The sequence below is a fragment of the Lathamus discolor genome, chromosome 2, assembly GCF_037157495.1.
Source record: "Lathamus discolor isolate bLatDis1 chromosome 2, bLatDis1.hap1, whole genome shotgun sequence".
Lineage (NCBI taxonomy): Eukaryota > Metazoa > Chordata > Aves > Psittaciformes > Psittacidae > Lathamus > Lathamus discolor.
Window position 1 is genome coordinate 92,838,029 of NC_088885.1, and position 20,048 is coordinate 92,858,076.

At 37.8% G+C, this 20,048-nt stretch overlaps 1 protein-coding gene across 3 annotated transcripts in view; it reads right to left on the reverse strand.

Moving 5' to 3' along the window:
- The window catches only part of PTPN3 (protein tyrosine phosphatase non-receptor type 3), a 111,071-nt gene that overhangs the window by 72,562 nt on the left and 18,461 nt on the right, over nt 1–20,048 (reverse strand). For all 3 annotated transcript variants that reach the window (XM_065667754.1, XM_065667753.1, XM_065667752.1), the window contains exon 2: nt 8,218–8,372. In XM_065667754.1, coding sequence (XP_065523826.1) covers nt 8,218–8,355 — 138 coding nt within the window. In that variant the 5' untranslated portion in view covers nt 8,356–8,372. The remainder of the gene's footprint in view (nt 1–8,217; nt 8,373–20,048) is intronic.

Sequence of the window (20,048 nt, forward strand, 5' to 3'; positions counted from 1 at the left end):
TGCTTAGACATCCCTCAGGGCAGGTACCACAGAACTGGTGCAACAGCGTATTACACAGGCAGCAGAGATCCAGAAGTACGAGCATAGTATAATTTTCCAGAACCAAAAAGTATCTCCATGCCATGGCATTGTGGATTAATCAAATTCTGCCAGGGAACACTGTGAACCAATTCTACTAAAAAGTCAAACAAAGAACAAAACCACAACCACAAAAAGGAACGAACAAACTCCCTTCAAGAGCATTGTAATCCTAAATATGCTAATACATAATAGTTTGCAAAGCTGTACGGCACTTTATGTCTACATTTTCACATATGAAATTGCTGGACAGAACAAAAAATCAGGCAAGCCTGCTTGCTATCTGGTCTATTCAAAAAAATATAGCAAACTTACTGTTCATGAGATCTTCCAAAACTTACTTTTAAAAAGCAAAAATTAAATATACATGTGCAAAAAAGAAAATTACCAGAGGAAAATTATGGAGACAGCAAAGACAAGCATTTTCTTCTGAAACAAATTTCTTAAAACTTAAGTTCTAATTGAAGTTCTGATTTCTTAAGCAGAAATCTTCCAGAGGGACCTTGACACACTTGTGAGGTGGGCTGATGCCAACCTTACGAAGTTTAATCATGACAAGTGCAAGGTTCTACACCTGGGTCAGAGCAATCCCAGGCACAGCTACAGACTGGGCAAAGAAGAGATTCAGAGCGGCCTGCAGAGAAGGACTTGGGGGTGTTGGTCAATGAGAAAATGAACATGAGCCGGCTTCAGTGTGTGCTCGCAGCCCAGAAACCAACCATATTCTGGGCTGCATCAAAAGGAGCGTGACCAGCAGGTCGAAGGAGGTGATCCTGCCCCTCTACTCTGCTCTTGTGAGACCTCACTTGGAGTACTGTGTGCAGTTCTGGTGTCCTCAACATAAAAAGGACATGGAACTGCTGGAACAAGTCCAGAGGAGGGCCACGAGGATGATCAGGGGACTGGAGCACCTCCTGTATGAAGACAGGCTGAGGAAGTTGGGGCTGTTCAGCCTGGAGAAGAGAAGGCTACATGGAGACCTCATAGCAGCCTTCCAGTACCTGAAGGGGGCCTATAGGGATGCTGGGGAGGGACTCTTCATTAGGGAGTATAGTGACAGGACAAGGGGTAACGGGTTAAAACTTAAACAGGAGAAGTTTAGATTGGATATAAGGAAGAAATTCTTTCCTGTAAGGATGGTGAGGCACTGGAATGGGTTGCCCAGGGAGGCTGTGAATGCTCCATCCCTGGCGGTGCTCAAGGCCAGGCTGGACAGAGCCTTGGGTGGGATGGTTTAGTGTGAGGTGTCCCTGCCCATGGCAGGGGGGTTAGAACTACATGAACTTAAGGTCTTTTCCAACCCTAACTGTTCTATGATTCTAAGCAAATTTCTTAATCTTTTGAAACAAAGAACCTCATGTATAAGCATGAGAGTGACCACATTTTTGTGGATGGCCCCAGTCTTACTCAGTGCATAAGAATGCCCACTTAATAAGCCAATATTGTATTCAATTCTCTTTATTGAGACCTTATTATACAACACTCAAGTCCTTTTCAGATGACAGATTTATTGTTTTTTTAACAGGGTACCACACTCTTGTAATTGAGGGCTTTAAATAGTAACATATACCATAGTCTTCCCTTTTATCATAGAAGCAAACTTTCTATTTAAAAGATGGGAAAAAAAGAACAAAGATTCAAGCAAGACACCCACTTCGCTACCTTATTTTGGAGGATGGAATATTATCCAACACTTCCTACTGCTAGATCAAAACTCCCAGCAGCTTTGTGATAGGAATGCTCAGTGTTTCCACATCAGGCTCCAGATGTAAGGTATGGTAACAGCCAGCTATTGGCCTCCTGTGGAAAGCTGTGCCCATTTTTCCTGGATCAAAGTCACATATGAAGAAAACAATGTAGGCAACATTTGACTGTCTTACATACAAGACTACCCTTTCCTCTCCAACAGTCTCCCATCTTGTTTAACTTTCACAACAAAAGGCCTTGCGATAAATGCGAGTCCACTCAGGCCTGTAAACCTGTGCAGCCATCAAAAGCAGCAGCTCTGTCCCCTCTTCCTTCCCCAGCTGCACATTCCTACTCCCTCCCTTTCTTTCGAACAGGCTACTGTTGTCTGGGATATTCAAGCCACAACACTGATCAAACCTTTTTTTTTCCTTGAATAGTATAGACCTAGCGACAGGTAAGGACCAAACAACCAAGCATCCCTTGTCACGCATAGCCACTCTGCCATGCATCTCTGAGGCAGCCCTGTCCAGCACCACCATTGAAGTGGGCTCCACTATGAAGACCCGAGATTTGCTGTCAAGAGATTAACCATATGTATACAGAAGAGGGCCCTATGAAAGAGCAGACATCACCTTAACCCTCTGAAATAATGGGCATTTCCTGGCGTGAACATCTTTAGCACTGTCTTACTATACATATCATATTCATTTCCCCAGGGTTGTGTTTCTATAAGCAGAACATTAAAACCCTTTCAAGTGACATCTCATGACACCAGCACTGCTCAGAAGCATAATTGCACATCTATGGTGCATACTTCTGGCACGAGCTAAATGAGCAACTGAAGTCATATTGTGACCAAAACCAGTAATTAGAGAGGACGAGACATAGACTTGTTGAAAGGAAATGTTCAGGCTTCTCAGGTTTCATTACAAATGGGGCAGAAGACCACAGAGGGCAGATTCTTCTGCTAATTTTCTTTTCTCTCTGAATTTCAACACTTTTGACTCCTTTCAGTTTCCTTTCTTTGCAACAGCATTATCTCCTAATTTCCTTCTCATTTTTCATGCATCTGCTCCTTCATCCCATTTCAGATGCCTTCATCCTCTCTCTCCCCACCTTCTCACAACTGCATGCGCCCTGTTCCCCCCAGCACACATGAATTGCTATACTTTCTGTTTCCTTTTGAAGACAAGCAAGCTCCCTGTTACAATATTCTTGCTCAGCAGCTCAAGTGCTCTTTGCAATGCTCCCGTGGGTTTACATAAAAAAAACTCAGCTACTCAGACAGTTCTATTCTCCTCCACCTACATACCCACTATTTCCTTCTCTTCCTTCTCTCCACATTTCCTACCAAAAGCAATTTGTAACACTAGTTTTCTGTGGCTCCAGCTCTTGCTCTCTGGTATTAAAAGCACAAAGTTTCTTACACAGTGCCTAGATCAAGTATCCACTCCAGAAATCCAAGTTAAGTACAAAATGTCATTTTAAATTGTTAAGGTCTTCTTCAGTTGTTAAAATTCCAAAAGCTGAAGATTTTTGTTTTTCCTCAAGAAGAATCTATATTTACTCAGCTTTGACTTTATGAAACACCTGAATTATTTTTCAGCCTATACATCTTAAAGTTACCACACAGCTCACATCACACAATCTTCAATCTATATGGCACATAAACAGTTTTGAGATGTAAAGTGAGGCAGGCTAAGCATGTCACATGTCTGCTTTAGAATCTTGACATCTATTCCAATACATTCCATAAGACAGTGTACTCTAATACGACATGTTAAGTGCTTTACAGCACGCTATTCTTACTGCCCTCCACCATAGGAAGAGGGCAAGTCAATGTGAACACTGTTCAGCTAAACTGGGCATTAGAAGAAAATTCTCCTTAACCCTGTCAACCATTACAGCAAGTAGTTAAGGTATTCTTAATAAAGCTCCTGCCTTTCTACAGTGAGATAAAAAAGACGAATAAAATCCACTTTCCACACTATTCTCTTACAGTGACACAAGCTCTTAAGAATTTTCTTTTTTTTTTCTACTAAAAAGAAACATTTCCAAGAGGTTTGCTTGTTTGTACCAGAAAAGAAATTTTCATTTATTTCATCTTCCTGACATCTACCAATCCTTATTCTGAACTATTAAAAGCCTTGCATCAACCACCACGTAACCACATTCACCTCCATTTACAGTCTGCCTTGAAATATATTTCACCTTATGTTGGATAGGCCAAATATTAATATTTAAAAAAAGTCATAACTAACACCTATTACATTCAGCCTATGCTGCAACGATTTCCTGCAGTATTTCGGGAATTTAGATTAGTCAAGTTTAATTTCTAGTAAGCTACGCTATTTCAAAGAGAAAGAACCCACTCATTGTTTTTAATGTCAAGTACTGCCTAGAAGCTGGGGTGATCAAGACCCACTGTCTTAAGTATTGTATAAACCTAAGTTGAAGACTGTCAGCTCTTTGAAGTGAAGGAGTAAATATGCAAATAATCCTTTTCAGTTTGTTAACTTCTACAAGGTAAGTAGTACAAAGTGACATTTTAAGAGGACAGTGCAACATCCCCCTGTAGCACATGCCCTTGTCCCTCTCCTCTGCAAGAGCTTTGCCTCCACTTTCTGGCAATGACAACCTCAAAGTTAAGCACCACCTAAGCTTTTGCATGAATTCAGTCTCACTTCAGACACAACAGCCCCTGCCCCTCATGTGCTGTTTGAAGTTATTGTTTCCTAATTTAGCCTGTAACAGTCATCTACCACCAAACAGCTTGTGTCCTTTGGTCCCCATCAGCCTCTGAGCTTGAACTGCTATGCCTTCTTTTAATTTCCACACTGATTTTACACACAGCTAATTTATTTGCTCTTCTGCTAACTGTCCTTTTTTGTTCCTGGAATTTATTTACTCACCTGATACTCTTATTCAGTGCATGAAAGATTTTGTTTAGCTAGAATAGACAGAACAGCCTCTTCTTTCCTTAGGTCCTGACTTCTGCAGAGCATCCTAGTTGTACTTTCTTTGCCTGCCTGACTGGAACTTCCCTCTTTTGCCTGTGAGTAGCCAGGATCCGTATATGACATTCCCTGGAAGATGGCCTCAACATCAAGACTGACACTGTTGGTACTTCCTTGACATTGGCTGAAGACTCCCATCTGGTGCTTAATAGTGCTCCCCTTTTAGGAACAATAACACATGAGCAGCTCAGCCTGCAAACTACAAGTGTTCTCCTCTGTTGTCTGCAACTGAAAATAGAGCTTAAAAAAACCCCACTACATCATCTTATGAAAGCTATCGAGTTTACAGTACTGATTTCCCTCACTGCAATTACTCTTTATTCAAGATAATCTACCTGCTACCTCATATTCCTGTATCCTTTTTATTATTAAGGCCTCAAAAGTTGCATTTTTAATTTGCTGGAAGAGATTCAATAGCAACACGTTAATGAAATTTGACAGTCAAGAACCCTATTAATATCCCTGTATTCTTTTAACATCTCCTTTTCAGCAAGATCTACTGCCACCTCTTGAGCCAGCTCCCTGCTATTCCCGTAACTCTTTTAGATTCCATACACTCTAGTGTAGTATTTTCCTATATAAAGGTCATACAAAATATTTATCCAAGCTCACAGAGCTCTGACCCACTGCATTTCCTCTGCGTCAAAAATGATTTAAAACAACATATACATGAGGTTAGTCATTCCAATTCTAACTTCAGAAAAATTTCCCCTCCACTAAGTCTTTCCTTCAGCATTTATTATGAAGTCAGGCCCCATGAAAGGCTAAGACTAACAAGCCTGCTGTAGGTCAGATCACTTTCTCACTGTCCCCAAAGGCATCATCAAATTTCATACTGCCTTACTGTTTTGCAGTCAGAGTATGCTAATCTCTACTTCAATATAAAACTAAATATTTGTTGCCAGCCTGAAACTTCATACAGCAGTTCTATCAACATGCTAGGACACATGTTATCAAAAATATCCATCAGGAAAACTTAGTGACAGAGATCCAACAATTCCGCATCATTGCATTTTACTATGAGTGGCTTACACCCATGAGCAAAAAGAACCTGTAAGACACATATCTCTGCCCATAATTTGAAACATACCAACAGTAACTGTTGGTTTTAATTGCAATAATCATGTTCTTTCTCAAATACTGGAAGGAAGAACTTAACTGAGATGATGGGGAAGGAAAAGCATTCCTTATGATTTACATTTCAAGTGTGCAGCTCTTCTCATTATTACTGCCTAATCATTTTATTTCTAGAAGGAAACCCTATTACCAAAAGCCAACTCGTTAAAAAAGCAATAATCACAGGTACTAAGACAGGCGCATAACTCAAAGATGATGCAAAACAGTATGGAGCGAAATCAGATCTATAAATCAATCAATGTCTTGATTTGAGAAAAAGTTTCTCTACAGTAACACAGAAAGAATTCACACTAGCGGGGAAAATCTGTTCAGGGCAAGACTATTTTTCCTTCGATACGTGCCTAGCTGATTTCCAGACTGACCACAGACCTGAGTTGCTCTTTGCTAACAGACATAAAATTGAATGATGTTGGCAATTAAAAACACACGCTCAGTCAGGCACAGATTTTTCACTATGCTGAATTTTTCTGTTAAAGTAAGCAGAACTCAGATACAAATTTTCTGCAGACGGCTTCAAACCCTTTTGAGAAGCGAACCTTGCAACACAACCAGTGTGGCAAAGCCTGTCCTCAGGCAGTCATCAAGGTGAGGTAATCAGGAAGGGCCATCCTAGAAGATAAGTGCAGGCTTTCTCTGTAGTCAGTCCTGAGAAGAAAGCTCAGTACTCGAAGAACATAAATATTCTGGTAAATCTTTTCCTTGCATTAGGCCATAACACAGTTGGGTAGCCATGCTCCCTGCTTCTTTTCAACTGAGCAATAATGGGTCCTTCAGTACCGCTATGACAGTTCAGCATTACAGCTGAAGTAAAGGAGACCTTTCCAGTTCTTGGATGAAGGAGGTAACCAGCAGGAATACCTATTGAAGGCAGCTGGGTCCGGAGTTTCAATGTGGTTCACATTTATCCTATTGCATTCACTCCTCAAAGGACGAAATGAGAAACAAAGTTCACTTATCCATGCTGGACTTCAGGCCAGACACTAAACCTAAAGCTTTGCTAACACTTGTTTACAAGGAAGAATTATACTACTATGCATGGATTTCAAAAAGTTTAAAAGTCCCAATTTTTCAAAGATCTTTGTGCAGGGGGGAAGGCAATTATGCTAGCTTAGTGATAGACAAGGCAATACTCTAGAGCATTCTGAATACAAAAAATGGGAATTGTATACTGATGTGGTGCCCTTTCTCTTAAATACCTACTTTCCTTGTACTCCAGTCCCCAATGTTAGCTACTTCATACACACACACACACACACACGCAAAGACATGTATCAACATACATATATATATAGTAGACAAAATATATACTAAAATGTGAGCCTAGTTCTGTATATATTAGAAAAAAAATCTGTTTATCTACCACATAATTTCTATTTCAATAAATATCCAACAGATAAAGTTAAAAATTAAATTAGTCGGCAGACAGAACTGCAATAACACTTAGGAAAATACAATTTTCAGGTGAAGTTTTTAATCTCCTACAATGAAGTACCACATAACATAAACAGATTCAACAATGCAGCTTTCTCAGCAAAATGCTTCTTCTCAAATAGGGTAAATTGCTAAAATGAGTATCATATCACAAATTCATATGATTATACTTGAATTCATCCACAGTTTTTCTGCATGGTCAGATAATTCTACTTAAAATTGACTGAGGAGTTAAAGTATTTCCTTTGTTTTCGTTTAAAATTAACTAATAATTTTAAGCAGTAAAGGTTACAAACCATATTTATAGGATAAAATACACTGAAAGTGTAGAGTATAAATCTCCATTAATCCCCTTTCCCTCCCCGCTCCCAAAAAAACTACACTGAAGTACAAAAGACTGAACAGAACTGCCCTACTAAGCCATGACATCTTCACTACACACATCTTTACATTTCAGAACACATGTACTGACATCAGTACAAGGACTCCTCATTTTAACACTACCAGTGCTTTGATGAGAGAAGCATATCCAAATTTGGGAGTCCCCTTTAAATATGAATTACTTATTCATAGCTGATGATGATCACCAGATCTGTTTCTTCATGGTTTCCATATCATACAGAAGACCGTTTCCCAGATACAGTCTGCATGCAATATTTTGTGATGTTTCAGCTGGTTGACTTCAAAGAAAATTAAAGTAGCACTTCATAAAGCCATTTCAGAACCAGTAATTCTGCAATTTGTAATGGCAACACTTAATCTTCACCATCTTTTGGAAATCTCATGCCACAGGGTCCCACATTTGATATTTAGCTTTCACGTAAACTTCTATGCATTTATTTAAAAAGTAGTTTTCCAAACTTACGTTAACTTTGAAGCTTTGCACTGAGCCATCCAAAAAGTGGACGTTACAGATTATCTCCGACCGGGTTTTCTCTTTCGGTAGTTCTGAAGCTCGTATGTTATTTATCCTCCCACCTAAGGCCCGTAAACGGGAGTTCATAACTATTGCCGAATAACCTGTAAAACAGAAATTGTGTTTAATAGCAGTTTTTATAATTCACTATGTTACATTTATGGTTTTGCAGAGAAATCCACATCATGTAGACCTTATTACACCCCAAATACCTATAATAACAAATGATTGTTATAAAAAAGAGTAAGTTGTAAAATTAGCATGCTGTATACCAGAACAGGAATGCATATATAGAGGTACTTCAGTGTTCCAAATGCGAATATTCTAAAGGGAATCACAGGTAACCTCTGAAATCTATGCTTATGTCAGGCATTTGGCATTGCTTTAGTTTAAATTAGTAAAAAAACCACCCAAACACCTACTATCAACCAGGAAGACAATGTCAAGATAAGTTTTTATCCCATGTAGCTACATCCTACTGTATTTACCATACAAGTTTCACTAAAATAAAACAACTGTGTTTACTCTAACTTACAAAACAGCTTGGTGTTAATTCTGATCACATCCTGTCAAACAACATTTTGTTTCAGGAAAATATATATACACAAACACCATGTGCAAAGCAACCAGAATTAACATTAGAACACGTCAATATTTTACAGCCTGGCATACATAAATTTATGAAGTCAGAAATTTGAATCCAGGAAGAACATTCACACACATACACAAAAAAGAAAGTTGTGGGGTTTTTTTTTTTCCTGTTTTGGAGGAAGTTTTCATGAACACCAAACAGCCATATTTACAGATGCAAAAGAAAACAAAATGAATCCCAAAGAGAAAAAAAAAAAGCTAGTCATTGAAATAAGAAAGTAATTAAATACAGTCAAGCCTGCAAACATTTCAAGTTTCTCTTCACTGGATCAGTTTACCCATTAACATCAGAGCATATAAAGCCAGTTGGCAAGGGAAACAGAGGACAGTTTTCCAGGTTAATTACCATACCAATTATCACATTATACCTCGCTTATTAGAGGCTAACTACAAAGAGACTTGCATACTATGAGTGTTTCCTAGACTGCTGGCCAACCTAGAGAGGGCCAACATCAGGACTATTTTGCAATCTCCCCTTATTTGTGTGTCTGCCCTAAAATGTAGGCTGGCTTTTCTTTTAAGCAGATAAAGATGCTGAACAGTTTATAATAAAACAAATTCTGAAACAAATCTACACACACCCCACCACAAAAAGCAAACGTGAAATGCATGAAAAAAACATGCAAAATTGTACAGAGCACCAGGGGCAACAAAGGAGTGCAGTGATGCATCCTCGCGTAACAATGTGTAACTGTTACAATTCCCTTCTCACAGAAAACTCCGAAGTCAGGCACGCAAAAGAATTCCCTCATACTTTTCTTTGACAGCTTGCTATCGTGTATTTTCTAAAACAAACACTTTAAGTTGCCAAGATTGATTTATTTAGACAGCATTTCTTCTGAGGAAATCAACAGTATTTTCCTATTATTTTCCAAAGGTGTGGGTTTTGTTTGTTTGTTTGTTTCTTTGGCATTTTTTGTTTTCTTCTGTTTTTAAAGGAGGGAAAAAAGGTGAATTCTTTAGGTGAATTCTGAACAGTATTTCCATACAGACCATTATATATTCCTATAGCTTTGAAACTTTTTTATATAAGGTCTGCAGTTTGACATGTTTTTAGTTTGGTTTTTTTTTTTTTTTTTATTAATCCAGAATATGGGCTTTCTTATTCAGCAATGATTGTTGATAAGTAAAACAGGCAGTCATCTAATGATGAGGGACATACAGAAGGTGAAGACAGATTACAACTGTATACAACGCCTTCAATCACACATTCTCTAATTTTCTAGCAGCTAAGTTTTAAACTACTTATTCAGCACCGTATTCACCTTTTACCAAACAGCCAGGTGACTACACAAGTCTGCACAGTCTTTTTGCCCCCTTCCATCCCCCAAAACAAACAGAAAAACCCCGAAACTTTTCACTTGCAGAAATAGCTCTCTACCAACTAGGCCACTGACGGGCAGAAGGAAAAAAATATTCTTCACTGAGGAGAAAATTATTCTTCAGCTACTAGATGAGAAAACGGTTTTGGTAGCTACATTCAAAGTTTGTCAGCCTGGGCTTTGGGGCTCAGTCCACATTGCAATGCCTAGCGCTCCTGGACCTTACAGACTTTGCTCTTGGGAAAGCACTATTTGACCACTCTGCTCATATTCCCCAACCCGTCTCACTTGCCTCCCCCAGTGATTCCGATCTTATGCTTCCACTGTTCCCTTTTTCTATGGATGTTTTAATTCTCTCCCACCTTAGCTGGGTTGCAGCAGAGAGCAACAACCGCAAGGTATCGTCAAAATTCAGCTCCTGATCTGCCTGGAGAAAGCAAGAAAATCTCACTGAGCCCCACAACTCCTAGTGCAGAGTGTGCTGCAGGATAAGCCATGCTTGGAGACCCGGTGGAAATTTTGATACGTAATCCTAACCACACTCCAGCAGAGCATTATTTTTTCAACTGTTATAATACAGCTAGATCTTGCCACTCACTTGTTCAAGCTTCAAATATAAAAGCTGATAAAATAGCACCAATAACATCTATACATATGTGTGCTTTCTACCTGGTGAGAAACCAAAGCTAACAAAAAACTACCAAAACCAAACAAAAAACAAAACCATAAAAAGCTCCCAACTCTTACTGCTGTGGAAAAAAAATATAAACCTGAATAAACAAATTGATGATTTCTATTTAACTGACCGTGCATAGTAGTACAAGTAATTACACGTCCATTTCATGCCAAGGCCCCTCTTAGTAGAAAGCCTAGCATGTCACCAAGATAATCTAGCCCACACTTGAGGTGGACTTCGTAGGCTAAGTTTAATTTTCAGGTTAGGTTTCCCCATGTTCTTTATAACTTAAACTCCTAAAATGTCTTCTCCACTTCTGTATCTATTTCTACATGAAATTCAACCATTGCCCCTGATAGTCTCTAAACCTAAGCCCAGGTCTCCATTAAATGCTGTCAACTATACACAAAAGATGACAGGAATTTCATCCTAAAGCTATCTGCAACAAGGATGACATTCCATTTTGAAGTTTTTCACAAAATAACAAGAATTATGAATGCTATCAAAGAGATCATACAATGTGCATTGTTATTGCTGAACTCCCATATGTCCTCCAGCAAGTCAGACCTGGTGTTTTCTATGTCATAAAGCTGTTAACAGTCTGCCTGGCAACATTCATAGAAACTACTCAAGAATTAACAGTAATACATACTTGAATATTGCTCTTCATTATAAAATCAGAGAGATGCTTAAGCTTTAGATTAAGGTTAGAGTTGTTTTTTATGCTTGTTCTTCACAGTTACTTTTCTTTAAACAGTTACTTTTGTTTTAATATTGTCAGGTTATATGCTGGATGCCCCAATTGAAACAATAACTTGGAAATTCATCACAAGAAATTCAAACACACTAGTGTGACCAATTCACATGAATTTTGCAAATGAAGAAGTGGAATTCCTTGATTTTTACAACTTTATGTTAAAAACAAACCAGTAACACATTGAAAGTTCACGGTTCTTGTTTACAGCATTCAAAGAGCCCCCAGCTGAGGCTGCCCTTGACAGAGCCAGCTGACCATGGAAACTGTGCCAAGGTCGGTATAAACAGCTGAGTGTTTGGACACCACAGTCATTAGTCAACTGGAGCTCAAATGACCTAGTCAAGCCTCAAGAAACTACCACCAGTTAGGAATCTCAAGCAGGGAAAGCCAGACTCTCTACTTCCCACCTTCATGGCCCTCAACATTACTCTGCAGACAGTAAGCTCCCGAGGGAGCTGTTTTACAGGTGTCACATCACAGGCACCAGGCTAACATGCCATATGCTCAGTAAGTCTGTAAGGAAACAACTTTGTGAATCCCTAGTCTAAAGAGCAAGGGAAGGAGAACAGAAGAGGTGAGCAGCTCAGTTATTAACACCTGCTCTACTACTTTTCTTCCATATATGACTTGTGTTTAAAACTGTATTTTAAATAGATCCAGACTACTAAAATGGCTTATCAATCCTAAAATGGCTTATCAACCCAGTGCAATATAAATGGGTATGTGGAATCTCACAAAGCAACTTGCAATGGCAACTGCTTTTGGGACAGGCGAAGGGTCACTGAGATCTCAGGCAAAGACCAGATGCCAGCTCTAAATACCAGCAATCAGCCCCTAGTCATGAGCAACCAGGACTAGCCATCACATGCAAATCTTAGCTCCCACTTTGTAGCCTTGGGCAGGAGGGTAGTTCACAAAACAAACCAACAAAAATCTCAGAGACACATTTGAACATTATCAATAAATGAGTAGTTTAATTATTATTCCCCTTTCCCTAAAATAGGCATCTCAAATCCAGAAAGTTGAGAGTTATATTTTAGTTTTAAAAAAACACAATAAGCTAAACCACCCCAAAACAGTTATTTTCACCTTTGGGTATAAAACAAAGACGTGGAACTCTATCCTATAATCAAACCATGCAACAGGCTTACAGGAGCAACAAATACAACTACAAAAAGAAGTTAATGTTTTCCAAGTACATTAAACACATTTCTGGACAAGTTTGGTTATGCATGCCTTCTCCTACAGTAACGCTGCAGTCAAGCAGAACAAAAATAACTTGTTTTCCTCATCTTTTGTATTGCAGACTGACTTTTAAAAGGACTTTTTCCATACCAACATTCAGTTTCTTTCCAACTCACTTAAGAATAGTTAGTAAAAGAAATCTATGACCTGATTTTCAGAGTAACTATAATTAATGTGCTTGTTACCAAGGAATTGAATTCTGAGTATATACTCAGTATATATACTCAAGGACTTTCTACACATAATCACACCACATATAATTGTGAATAGGGTTTGGTTTTTTTTGTTTGTTGGGTTTTGTTTGGGGTTTTTGTGTGGGTTTTGGGGGTATTTCTTTTTTGTTTGTTTTTGGTTTGGGTTTGTTTGGGTTTTGTTGTTTGTTTTTACTTTACTATGAATTATTCATTACCACAATTTAGTTGGGTAAATGGGGAAATTTCCACTCATAAAAGTAGGTGTACTCCTGCTTTTTCTAGATGGGACTACTGCACTCCAAGTGTTCTCAGAGTTTCTTTAGTCATGACTGAAAATGTACAGTCACATGTCAGGCGCTTGAAAATTGTAAACATTACGGAATCTGTGGGAATGTCATTTATGAAAGGATAGTGCTTCTAATCCACTTTCATTGTCAATGGGAAAAACTTGAACTAAAGACATGGGCAAGTCTTGTTTGTCCTTTCAATAATAGTTACATTTTATAGTTACCTGCCGATTTCTTTCAAAGATATGAAATAAAGTAAATGAGAATAAAAGGAATTATAACAAATTAAAGGTGGTTTTGTATCAACATAGAGCCTTAAGACAACCAATACAAATGCTCGTAAGCATGCACCAGCTTTGCCTATTTGCTGGTTAAAATAATCTCCCAAATTATTATCAGATAAAATAACCTTAGTTAACCTGTATTTTTTGTACTAATTTATATTCTGATTCTTCTTTCCATGTAGTTAAGAATTTTTTTAATACTTCAAAGCCATATATATTATCAATGAATCTTAATGAGGGTTAAGTTATCCAGCCAGATTTTCTGAATAGAAGACTCGAAGTTTAACTCAACACCTATGAAAACCAATTTCTGTTTTCACTTTCTGCAGAGGAAACACTTTACCTTTTCTACATTCCCAATGAGAAACTAGATGTCATCTATGAATATAAAATTCTATTCTAACTTTTTGCAGGAAAATACTTGAGGTATTTAACCACGATGCAGTACTTGCACATTTCCATACAAATTACAAGGCATTACTAAAGCAACAACTAAAGTAAACTTTATTCTGAGCAATGTGTGCAGGTTACCACTTGCTTCTTACTTACAGTTATTTCCCACAAACTTTTCCTAACATATTGATCGTAAATTATATATAAAGTAAATTTGGAAGCTAGAAGTATCACATGATGAAATTTTGCATCACTTAAAAAAAATAAATAAAAAAACCAAACTTTAAACATAAAACAAGCATGAAAGCCTTAGATGATTAAGCATTACAGCTTATGGTGCAAAAATGCATCCAAATTGAGACACAAAGAATAAAAGGCTTCTTGAAGCATCTTCTTAATTAGAACCAGAATAAAGGTTAATATCCTTGTTGAAAATCTGTGTGTATCTCTACACACACACAATATCCAAAGCAGTAGCTGCAAGGTTTCTAACTGTCACTGTTAAGACAGTGTGATATCTTTATAGCAGAAGCTCCTCACCCCCAAATTAAAATCAGTATTTAAAAATTTAAAGACTCAGTTTCATATATTTGCTTCCAGCGGCTAACATCTGTGATAAATTCCAGCATAGCAAAATTATTTGCCTGTCATATAAATAATGACTAGGTCTAGCAGAGCATTCTGAGAATATATGTTATCAAAAATTGCATGGATAAGGTTTCAGTCATTCTAGTCATCATCTTAAGTTTTCCAGAAAAAACAGAAAATGAGTCTATTAAGAAAAAAAAAAAAAAAAAAAGTGCCAACAAAAAAGCATAGGCATTTTAAAGTTAGAACTTAAATAGGCATGAAAATACCTATAGTGACATATATTCTCGCACATACTTCCAGCCCAATATTTACCAGAAGTACTACAGAGTAAAGAAAAAAATTCTTCCATAGTAAAATATAATGATACTTCTTCATCCGGCAGCTTTTTATGCTGGAGTTCACCCACAAATAAGCCTTCAGGGTAGACCATGTATATGATATTATCTCTATTTGCTTATTTAGGAAGTACTTGAAAGCATTTTAACTTCAATGAAGGTAGTTACAAAGAAAAAAACTTTGATTTAAAAACAAAACCCAGACCACAATTAATTTTGAGTACTCTTTCCTTCGCTAACCTCCACAAAATTAGAACCTAACTTTTCGTTTTACTTTCAAAAGCCAGCAAGTGAGTAGAGAAGCTGGATCATTCCTAAGTCTAGAAATCAGGTACCTACTGACTGCTCAGTAGTTATTGCCTCTGAGAAGAAAATCCAATATATTCAGTTGAATAAACTAAAAAAATCCTCACACCACTACAAGAGGTCAGACGCTTAACTAATGCATAAGAGTTATTAAGTGCTTTGCAAGCCTTCCCTGCACTTCACTTAGCTTTCCATTATAACATATCTCTGGTAAACTTGTATTGTGAAGTGTTTTTCAAGAAAAATCCAGCTATGCTGAACTCTGGATTCAGCAAGACCACACATGAATGTCAAAGATGGACTGGAGAAGGTGGCCAGGAGAAGAAATAAACCTGAGTTTTATTTCTAGCATCATGCTGTATCTTGACTGACATGTCCCTAAGATCCCATTAAGCCAACAACATACTGAGCGTAATGCAAGCACTGTGAGAAGCTGCAAAAACTTGGTGGAGATAAGCCATGCAGCACAGTAAGCCACCCATTCTTAATTCAGTTCTGCTGTCTGGTACGTACGTATGTACACTCACACAGCTGGACTGGGGTTACCACTTCTGTTGGGAGCCATCCAGTCTCTTGATGAATGGCAGAGAGGGACTTGATGACAGACTCCGTGCTCTCAAAATACTGTACAGATGTAACAGAAAAGGCTTTGCTCTCTTCAGACCATTAATTATACATTAATATTGGTTAAATTACAGAAAGCAGAGCTGCACTTACTGTCACAGAGTAACAACACTAAGTAAATTAATTATCCCTAAAAAAAGGAATATTCATATCAAATGTTTGTTCTTTATGTATGTGTTTATATATAAAAATTTTACATATATATATTTCTTTCATTGAGACAAGTTTTAGAGACAAAGACTCTACTTCAGCTTTTCTGAGATCTTTCTTACTCTTCACCCTCACCTTTTTTTTAGCAAAAGGTTTAAGTTACCTGCATCATACAGATTTTTACCTGCAATATCTTAAAATGTGTACAGTTTCAGGCATTTTTTGCTCTGAAAACTGAAGAGGACAAAGACTGGCTAGTAATAAGACAGGATAGGCAGCTATTACAGGTTTATAGAAATTATTTGGCCAAAACAGTTATATTCTTTACATAGTCATAATATTTACATGTAAGGAAAAAAAGAATTATTGCAGCCTCTCAACATATTCAACAGGAAGACTGGTTATCTGAAAACTTAATCTTGAAATCAGATAACCTAAAGTTAATTAAATTCTAGAAGAGCTTACTGGTAGAAAACCAATACTGACCATAGATTTCAGTACTCAGGTTCTTAGCATCCTTTAGTCCAACTTCTAAGGAAAATACTTTTGCCACATTTGCAAAGGACCAAACCAGATTGTATGAACCGCCCTCCAAACTTTGCTGATGCTGCTTTACACACAGAAAATGAAACCATGCAGCTAAGTCATGGCAGAATCCAATGTGTCATCTTACAAAGCATGAAGCATTACTGTAACTGTCCTGGGTTCAGCAGTAGCAGTCATTTTTCTCCTTCTTAGTAGCTGGTGCAGCGCTGTGTTTTGACTTTTGGCCTGGGAACAGAGCTGCTAACACAGATGTTTTAAGTCTGATCAAGGACTTTCTGAGCCTCATGCTCTGCCAGGGAGGAGGGAAAGCTGGGAAGAAGCAGAGACAGGACACCTGACCCAAACTAGCCAAAGAGGTATTCCATACCACAGCACGTCATGCCCAGGATGTAACGGGGAGTTACCCAGAAGGGCTAGGCACTGCAGGGTTGGACGAGGTATCAGCCAGTGCTTGGCTGGGGGGTGGGGTGGGGGGAGTTATTGGTCAGCTGGTGTTGAGGTGTTGTATTCTTTCCCCTTGTTATTTCCTTTAGCACTATTATTATTGGTGGTAGCAGTAGTGATTTGTGTTATACCTTAGTTACTAAACTGTTCTTATCTCAACCCATGGGAGTTGCACTCTTTTTGATTCTCCTCTCTGTCCCTCCAGGAGTAGGGGGAGGGCAAGAAGGGGGCAAAGTGAGTGGACAAGCTGTGTGGCTGGGTTTAAACCACGACAAAGACTCTGGACACTGGATTAGCAGTAGTTCAGATACCATATACTGCATGCAGAATGAATAAGAAAAGAAAAACAAATAGGAAAAAGCAAATGAAGTAATAGCAGATATCTGCTTCCTACACTGTTCAAGTTCTACATAATATCTATGAGAGCAAGGCATACTTATAATGCTTTCACATTTTCAGTAATTTTTTTTGCTCATGTAAAAGATCTTTGTGATGCTCATTTTTAAAAGCCCATTTAAAAAATAACACCTTAAGCCAGTGCACTCAGGGCAATAACAACTCATTGCTCCATTTCCTGCACTGTGCCAATTGAAGAATTCAGGAATTCTACGGCTTCCTCTATTGCCTGCTTCAGCTTTTTAACAGCACCACAGTGCAAAAGAAAACAGCCTCTTCACAAAACACATATCTATCACTAATTTATTTCCTAAATAAAGCCTTTTTGGGGGCTACAAACAAGACTGCATGAACTCAAATTAGAAACTGCAGATTGAAAGTCAAAGTTCACCTTCCTCAGCTTGAGTGTCTTATGTTAACAACACTGAAGAGTGGAAGGACATGAAAAGCTGAGTCAAAGTGGAAGCTGAGCACTGCAGTGCCCAGCTACCAAGATGTCCCATAAATAGTTCAGGATAGGCTAAACTATACAAAGGTAATTTTTTTTAAACCTAACTGCCTTGTTGTAAAATCAAATATGAAGCTGTGTCCACACCTACATTATTTGGGTAACCAAATAATGTCACTGGCTTATATATAATAAGTAATTTATGCCTTCAAATTTTTAAAACCAAATAAGCATTCACAGCTGAATTTTACGTAGACAAGCCACTAAAATACTCTGAAACCTCAGGTATGAAGTTAATTACCATAACAAAATTGAAATATAAAAAGAAATCATATTCTATTAGTAGGCAATAAACTGTATTTCATGAACTATTGTATGACAGCTGAGAACCATCGTGCCCATTTTACTACCAAGTGAAATTGTGGTAGTTAAGCATAATTTTAATCTGTATTACAGATTCAGGAAGGGGTGTACAAAAAAATAACCACTTTCTCTAAGGATTAAAACAGAGATATATATAATATACTTTCATAGGGAAAATTCTACTGTTTTACTGTACCTATAGTATGATACTAGTCAAGCAGTCTAGGAACTACTTATGCTACTTCTATTGACTTTAAAAAGACAGAAAAAATTAAAATAGGGATTATCCACACCAGTGTCACACTATCCACTATGCTTGCAGGTCAATATTGCTCACGCACTAGCTAGAACAGTTTTTATTGCTTTCACAAGCCTCAGAAGCAGGCAAGCAACAGCCAAGACTGATGACACCATTTTTCTGCTGCAAATGGCACACAGCTGATGCACTCAAACAGGTTTAAAGCAATTTTTAATTATATGCTAGATTTTCATTAGAATTCTTGATCCCATAGTAGACAAACACAAAGTTTTGCACTGTTACCCGGTGTTTTTCATTCATGGTCATTACTCTAGCTGCTCCTCCACACAACACAGGATGGTGTGCTACTCAAACTCGAGAAGAAAAAGTTTCATCATGGGCAGGAAAAAAACCACTCAGTCCACATGTTTTGCAAGAAAACATTCCTGCTGGAGAAACATCCAAATCTCAAAAGAAAGCCTACCTAATGAACAAAAACCACTCTTTAGAACTACTATGAATTATCTTTCCACATGTAGACTTTTATTTCAGACCTTAAAGCTTGAAAATCCATGGATATGAGTTCTATACATTCATGCTTCATTTATTTTATAATCCATGTTCTGCTACATACTTTTAAAATATATTGTCTCAAGCATAACAGATGACTTCTGCTATAAAGCTCACAACCACAAAAGGTCCTCAAAGGGGTCTGGAAGAAAGCACTGGAATTTGCGCAGTTAACCACAGAAAGAAGATAAGATGGTAGAATTACCTGACCACAGTAAATCTTCCTTTAAAAAAAAAAATAATAAATAAAAGTTGTTGTTATGGAGGGAACTTAAAACTGACAACCTAACTTCAAGCTATATGGACATAAAAAGTAATTTCTCTTTGACACTCTGGTTGTATTCAATTTATCCTCCACAACTGTTCAAAATGACACCAAGTTCGATGGATCCAAAAGTCTCACAAAGCTAGATTGTTTGAAGGAATTACACCAGATCCTGCCTCTCAAACTACAGGAAAGAACTTGAAAATGCCTTGCAAAGTTTTGCAATTCAGAGCCAGAACCTAAACAAGATAAAATTAAAACATCTCCTGATAATTTTCATCATAACATATCCAGTTTAGCAAAACTGAAGGTGTGCAGGTATGAAGTTTATTTGCCATGCAAGGGAACTAGCGCAGAAGAACCTCTTCAGAAAGTTTACAACTGTGATGTTTTCCAAGCCTTCAAGAAGAAAAAGCAAATGGACACTGAAAAGCCAGCTTATGAACATCTGCACTTTGTAAAAAACTGTCATGGAAGAACAGTTCTTTCCTCTCATCTTCATCTTCTTCCCCATTTATGACTAGCTGACAGATCCCTATTATAAACTTATCAAAGCACACCTCTTTCTTCCCTTTTCCATTTTTTGCAGAGACTTCAAAACATCTAGGATCACATCAATTTGTTATCTTCTTTCTATCTGATGAGATCAAACAGTTTGCCAGGATCTGCAGTGGCACAGACTGTGTATGGCTTTT